This window comes from Silurus meridionalis, chromosome 24 (assembly GCF_014805685.1).
Source record: "Silurus meridionalis isolate SWU-2019-XX chromosome 24, ASM1480568v1, whole genome shotgun sequence".
In the NCBI taxonomy this organism is placed as follows: Eukaryota; Metazoa; Chordata; class Actinopteri; order Siluriformes; family Siluridae; genus Silurus; species Silurus meridionalis.
In genome coordinates, this window is record NC_060907.1 from 587,697 (window position 1) to 595,196 (window position 7,500).

The window sequence follows — 7,500 nt, forward strand, 5'->3', positions numbered from 1 at the left end:
GTTTGTGTGTATGTTTGTGTGTGTGTATGTGTGTGCGTGTGTATGTGTGCGTGTGTGTTTGTGTATGTGCGTGTATGTGTGCCTGTGTATGTATGCGTGTATGTGCGTGTATGTATGTTTGTGTGTGTGTGCGTGTGTATGTATGCGTGTGTGTGTATGCGTGTATGTGCGTGTATGTGTGTGTGTGTGTGTATATGTATGCGTATACGTCTATGCGTGTATGTGCGTGTCTATGTGTGTGCGTGTCTATGTGTATATATGTGTGTGTGTGTATGTATATGTGTGCATGTATATGTGTGTGTACGTGTATGTGTGTATATGTGTGTGTATGTACGTGTATGTTTGTGTGTATATGTGTGTAAGTGTACTCAGTGTGTTTGTGTGTACATGTGCGTGTATGTATGTGTGTTTGTACATGTGCGTGTATGTTTGTGTGTACGTGTGCGTGTATGTTTGTGTGTATGTGTGCGTGTGTATGTGTGAATGAACTTCCCCTAGATGTTCGTACAGCAGATTCCCTGACTATCTTCAAGTGACGACTGAAGACCTTCATCTTCCTAAAACACTTTTTTGTTTTTGTCTTTGTGTATATATATAAAATCCTCTCTACAGAGTTGTAGTGTGATTTATATTAAGTGTGTAATCCAGTGCACTAGTGTAGATTTATGTATTGATGGAGACTCTGACTCTGTACGTCGCTCTGGACACGGACGTCTTCTAAATGCCACAAATGTAAATGTCGTCTCTTATGTTGATGGAGTGTGTGTGTGTGTGTGCGTGTGTACGCATGTGTGTATGTGTGTGTGTGTGTATGCATGTGTGTATGTGTGTATGTGTGCGTTTGTGTGTGTGTGTGCGTGCGCATGTGTGTATGTGTGTACGCATGTGTGTGTACGCATGTGTGTATGTGTGTGCGTGTGTACGCATGTGTGTATGTGTGCGTTTGTGTATGTGTGTGCGCGTGTGTGTATGTGTGCGTGTGTGCGTACGCATGTGTGTATGTGTGTTTATGTGTGCGTGTGTGTACGCATGTATGTGTGCGTGTGTGCGTACGCATGTGTGTATGTGTGTGCGTGTGTGCGCATGTGTGTACGCATGTGTGTATGTGTGTGTATGTGTGCGTTTGTGTGTGTGTGTGTGTGTGTGTGTGTACGCATGTGTGTATATACCCAGTGCGTCTCTCCCAGTGTCCTGCAGGACGTAGTGCGTGTCGTCCTTTAGGTTGACAATGGTGGTGAAGGTGTGTGTGTTTGAGTGTGTGCTGTGGTTTCCGCTCGCTCCGAGTCTCAGTGCCAGCTTCCAGGCCACACGTGAGTCCAGAGCATAAAATCGCAGCGTCATATTGGTGCGGCAGTGCAGCCCTGTGACTCCGCCCTCATCCTGCAGGGGGTGTAACCTGTGTGTGAGGGTCCTACAGCAGGCGGTGTAATGATGGAGCGTGCTGTAGCTGCGCTGGCTGTTCCTGCAGACGGACCACGCCGTGGACAAGGTGCTGAGCAGGAATGAGTCGAGAGCCGCTTCAAGTTCCCACGCAGACCTCACACACACCTCACACACCTTAGTGTTCGGGTTAGCGGCTATGTGCACAGACTTGCAGCACTTTGGCTCAGACATGACAGAACCAGACGGTGACCAGACAGAGGAGGAGACGCTGTGAGCTAAACACGAGTGATAACTCAATGCTACATCAGCAACCTGAGAGAGAGAGAAAACAGATGGAGAGGTTTTTGAGGTTTAACAACTCTTGAGTCTGTCATTAATCTTTTTTCACATAAATATTAAATAATCATTAAATTGTAGTTATTTAGAAATGTAAAACTAGCAGTCTGTTAAATGCGATTTCACATACACCCCACATAAAACAACATGCAATGATTTGGAAATCTCATCCACCAATATTTTATTCACAATAGGACATAGAAAACATCAAATTTTTAATATGTGGAAATGAAACATTTTCAGGAATAAATTTTTACAAACCAAAAAAGTTGGGACACTGAACAAATTGTGAATAAAAAATGAATGCAATATTTTACAAATCTCATGAACTTATATTTTATTCACAATAGAATATAGAAACATATCAAATGTTGAAAGTGAGACATTTTAAAATATAATGCTAAATATTGGCTCATTTTGGATTTTATGAGAGCTACACATTCCAAAAAAGTTGGGACAGGGAGCAATAAGAGGCCGGAAAAGTGAAATGTACATATAAGGAACAGCTGAGGACCAATTTACAACTTATTAGATCATTTGGCAACATGATTGGGTATAAAAAGAGCCTCTCAGAGTGGCAGTGTCTCTCAGAAGTCAAGATGGGCAGAGGATCACCAGTTCCCCCAATGCTGCTGTAAAAAATTGTGGAGCAACATCAGAAAGGAATTGCAAAGAGTTTAAAGTTCTCATCATCTACAGTGCGTAATACCATCCAAAGATTCAGAGAATCTGGAACAATCACATACAGGTGCCATTCGCCGTCGCCGGCTAAAACTCTATAGGTCAAAAAAGAAGCCGTATCTAAACATGATCCAGAAGCTCAGGTGTTTTCTGAGGGCCAAGGCTCATTTAAAATGGACTGTGGCAAAGTGGAAAACTGTTCTGTGGTCAGATGAATCAAAATCTGAAGTTCTTTTTAGAAAACTGGGACGCCATGTCATCCGGACTAAAGAGGACAAGGACAACCCAAGTTGTTCTCAGCGCTCAGTTCAGAAGCCTGCATCTCTGATGGTATGGGGTTGCATGAGTGTGTGTGGCATGGGCAGCTGCACATCTGGAAAGGGACCATCAATGCTGAAAGGTATATCCAAGTTCTAGAACAACATATGCTCCCATCCAGACGTCGTCTCTTTCAGGGAAGACCTTGCATTTTCCAACATGACAATGCCAGACCACATACTGCATCAATTACAACATCATGGCTGCGTAGAAGAAGGATCCGTGTACTGAAATGACCAGCCTGCAGTCCAGATCTTTCACCCAGAGAAAATATTTGGTGCATCATAAAGAGGAAGATGATAGAAGAAGACCTGAGACAGTTGAGCAACTAGATGCCTGAATTAGACAAAAATGGGAGAACATTCCTATTCCTAAACTTGAGCAGCTTGTCTCCTCAGTCCCCAGACGTGTACAGACTGTTATAAAGAGAAGAGAGGACGCCACACAGTGTTGAACATGGCCTTGATCAGGTGTGTTGATGCCATAAAATTAAAATCAACTTATTTCTCCCTTAAAATGATTAATTTTCTCAGTTTAAACATTTGATATGTCATCTGTTGTATTCTGAATAAAATATTGAAATTTGAAACTTCCACATCATTGCTTTCTGTTTTTATTCACAATTTGTACAGTGTCCCAACTTTTTTGGAATCGGTTTGTATTTAATGGCTGCAACACGTCTCAAAAAGTTACAGGGCCGTGTTTCCCACTGTGTAGCATCACATCTTCTGTCCGTATACACTGGGAACTGAGAAGAGCAGTTGCTGGGGTTTTTGGAGAGGACTGTTGTCCCATATGTGTCTGATACAGGATTCTAGCTACTCAACACTTCTGAATGTCCTCATCTTTTTAAACTTTTAAATTTCATGATGCACAAAATGATTTCAATGGTCAAGGTCTAGACTGCAGCAGGTCAGTTCAGCACCCGGACTCTTCTACTATAAAGTCATGCTATTGTAATATGCAGTTAGCATCATCCTGCTCAAATACACAAGTCTTCCCAGAGAAAGATGTTTTCTTCATGGAAGCATTTGTTTCTCTAAAACCTGTATATAGCATTCAGCATTTATGGAGTCTTTCCAAATGTACAATCTGCTCATTCAACAGGCCCTAATGCACCACCTTACAATTAGAGATGCAGCTTTTTAAACTGAGAGATGATAAAAAGCTGGATGGTCCCTCTCCGCTTTAGTTCGGAGGATGAGGTGTCAATGGTTTCCAAAAAGAAATAGAATTTGAATTCCTCTGACCACAGAACAGTTCTCCATTTTAAATGAGCTTTGGCCCAGAGAGGATGGTGGTGTTTCTGGATCATGTTCACACATGCCTTCTCTGTGCATGATAGAGATTTAAACTGTGTTCACAGACAATGTTTTCTGGAGGTGTTCATGAGTCCATGCAGTGATTTCCATTACAGAATCATCACTGGTTTAAATGCAGTGGCCCCTGAGGGCCCAAAGATCATAAACATCTAATAGTGATTTTCCCTCTTGTCCCTTGTGCACAGAGATTTTCTCCAGATTCTCTGAAACTTTTAATATTATGTTCTGTAAGTAATGATGAGATTCAACCGTTTTGCAGTTTGATGTTGAACATTATTCTGAAATCGTTCCACAGTTTGTAGTCAGTGTTTCACAGATTGGTACTTTTACAGATTGGTACTTCTGATAGACTCCGCCTCTCTAAGATACACTGTTTATACCCCAGTCATCTCACTGACCTTCTTTCAACCAACCTCATTAGTTACTAAATGTTTCTCAAACTGTTTAAATTTAATAACATTTACTTTCTCAAGACTTTTGTTGCCACATCCCAAACTTTTTTGAGCCATTAATTTAAATTTTTTCTTAAAATAGTAAATATCCTCAAATGTTTTATTGTGGATAATTTTATTGTGGGTTTATGAGATTTGCAAATAATGACTTTCTGTTTTTATTTGAATTGTACACAATGTCCCAACTTTTATGGAATTAGTTTTGTAGATGAAGAGTTTTCATGTGTTAATATCCTGTGTTTGGATAACTTCCTGCCTGGTAATAAAAATTAAAGAGCCCTTTTAAATCTTTTCTTAATCTACTTAGTAGAGGTTCTATTGCTATGCTATAGCATTTTCCTATGTTGCTATTTTGCTATAACATTACACACACACACTTTCTTTCGGCTTCTCCCATAACATTAATAAACATTATTTAAATTTAACTCCTAAATTTATGCTTTTAGAATTAAAACCCTGCCTTTTTTCCACTTTAAGAGTAGATAATACTTTAAGTTCCAATTTATGGAAAAAAAAAAGAAAAAAAAAAAACACTCCTGCATTTAAGTTTGTTCTGTGATTTAAAATAAATTTCCTTCCCACCCTCTGTTACAGTCTACATCATTCCCCTCATCAGTGTGTGTTTCTTATAAAAATATTACTTTTACATCCTTTGAATCAATTCTGCAATCAGTGCTCTTTTCCTCATATCTCATTCCCTTCTGATGTTTGAGATCCCACCCTTATCATATCCATAAACACAATCATTCTGCCTACATATTAGATTTTTATTTGGCTGGGATTTTCTTTTCCTTTGGCTCAGTCGTTTCTCTTCAACCCTCTGCTGCCAGTGAAGAAACGAGTTTTTAAACTGCTCTACATCTGTGAAGAACTTCTGTATATCAACTACCTTACCAAACAATCACTGATCCCCTCTAATGATCTCCACCTACATGAGATTCTTCTGAAAAGTCATCATCGTCCTTATCATTATTCATCTCATTCTGAAGCCTTTATCTGATCAGTCTCTCCTGACACCTGTACCTGCATTCTCACCATCAAAGACCAGGTATAACTGAACTCTCCTCAAATACACACACATGCTCTTCTATTCTCCTCCACACCTTCATCACCCTGATCATCTTTCATCATGCACCACAGACAGAGAGAGAGAGAGAGAGAGAGAGAGATGGATGATGAAGATGTGTACAGAGACAAAAGTGGGCGGAGCTTACCTCAGACAGAATCTGACTAGCTGAGAAAGGACTCTGTGGCAGAAACATGAGCAGGGCGGGGCCTTTACGTAGCTCCGCCTCCAAGCATTGGCTCTTCTCACCGATTGGCTGAATCCAGGTGATGATGCTCTCTTTGTTCTCAAACACCCAGTTACAGATGTTCTCAGCAGTGAAGTTCCTCTCAGAGTGAGGGAACACCTACACACATACACACACACACACACACACACACACACACACACACACAGCATGTGTTTTTACAAATAAGAAGTATGTCAATTTATGAGGGTGTGTGTGAGTGTGTGTGTGAGTGTGTGTGAGTGTGTGTGTGTGTGTGTGTGTGTGTGTGTGTGTGTGTTCACCAGTGAGGTGTTGAATCGGCGATGCAGATACACACTCTGATCTTCTGTCACCCACATGCCTGCTGCCACCATCCTATTGGTCACAACACCGAAACGTACCACCCCCTGAGGGTCTGAACCAATCAGAGAGCAGAGTGAAGTTAGCAGAACTCTCTAAATATCACTGACATTATAGACAATAGTGTGTGTGTGTGTGTGTGTGTGTGTGTGTGTGTGTGTGTGTGCATCTCAATAAATGAGAATATCATTAAAAGTAGATTATTTGAGTAATTGAACAGAAAAAGTGAAAGTGGTATATTATAAAGATTCATCACACACACACACTGATTTATTTCTTTATATTGTAATGATTTTGCCTCATATAAAAAAAATTCACCTATTCACTACCTCTAATTTTCACTAAATACTGATTCACTAAAACTTCATGTGTGTGTATAAGAGTGTGTATGTGTGTGTCTGTGTGTATAAGAATGTGTGTGTTTGTGTGTCTGTGTATAAGAAAGTGTGTGTGTATAAGTGTGTGCATGTGTGTGCATAAGAGTGCGTATGTGTGTGTGTCTGAGTGTATAAGAATGTGTGTGTATAAGAGTGTGTATGTGTGTGTATAAGAGTGCGTGTGTGTGTATAAGAGTGTGTTTTAGTGTGTCTGAGTGTATAAGAATGTTTGTGTATAAGAGTGTGTGTGTGTGTGTGTGTTCGTGTGTGTATGTGTGTGTGTGTCTGTGTATATAGAATGTGTGTGTGTGTATGAGTGTGTATGTGTGTGTCTGTGTGTATAAGTGTGTATGTGTATAAGTGTGTATGTGTGTATGTGTATATAAGTGTGTATAAGTGTATATGTGTGTAAAAGAATGTGTGTATGTGTCTGTGTATAAGAATGTGTGTGTATATATGTGTGTGTGTGTATAAGTGTGTGTATAAGAGTTTGTATGTGTGTGTGTCTGTGTGTATAAGAAAGTGTGTATAAGTGTGTACATGAGTGTGTATAAGAGTTTGTATATGTGTGTCTGTGTGTATAAGAATGTGTGTATGAGTGTATATGTGTGTCTGTGTGTATAAGAAAGTGTGTGTATAAGTGTGTGCATGTGTGTGTATAAGAGCTTGTATGTGTGTCTGTGTGTACAAAATGTGTGTGTGTGTCTGTGTATAAGAATGTGTGTGTATGAGTGTGTATATATGTGTGTGTGTATATAAGAATGTATGTGTATAAGTGTGTACATGTGTGTATAAGTGTGTATATGTGTCTGAGTGTATAAGAATGTATGTGTATAAGAGTGTGTTTCTGTGTGTGTGTGTGTGTGTGTGTGTGTATAAGAGTGTGTGTATAAGAAAGTGTGTGTGTGTATAAGTGTGTACATGTGTGTGTATAAGTGTGTGTGTGTGTCTAGTGTATAAGAATGTGTGTATATAAGTGTGTATAAGTGTGTTTGTG

General features: G+C 39.9%; 1 protein-coding gene across 1 annotated transcript in view; it reads right to left on the reverse strand.

The window, feature by feature from the left end:
• The window catches only part of txndc11 (thioredoxin domain containing 11), a 28,607-nt gene that overhangs the window by 4,682 nt on the left and 16,425 nt on the right, over positions 1 to 7,500 (reverse strand). The window contains 3 exon segments of the mRNA XM_046837561.1: positions 1,177 to 1,695; positions 5,707 to 5,904; positions 6,069 to 6,181. Coding sequence (XP_046693517.1) covers positions 1,177 to 1,695; positions 5,707 to 5,904; positions 6,069 to 6,181 — 830 coding nt within the window.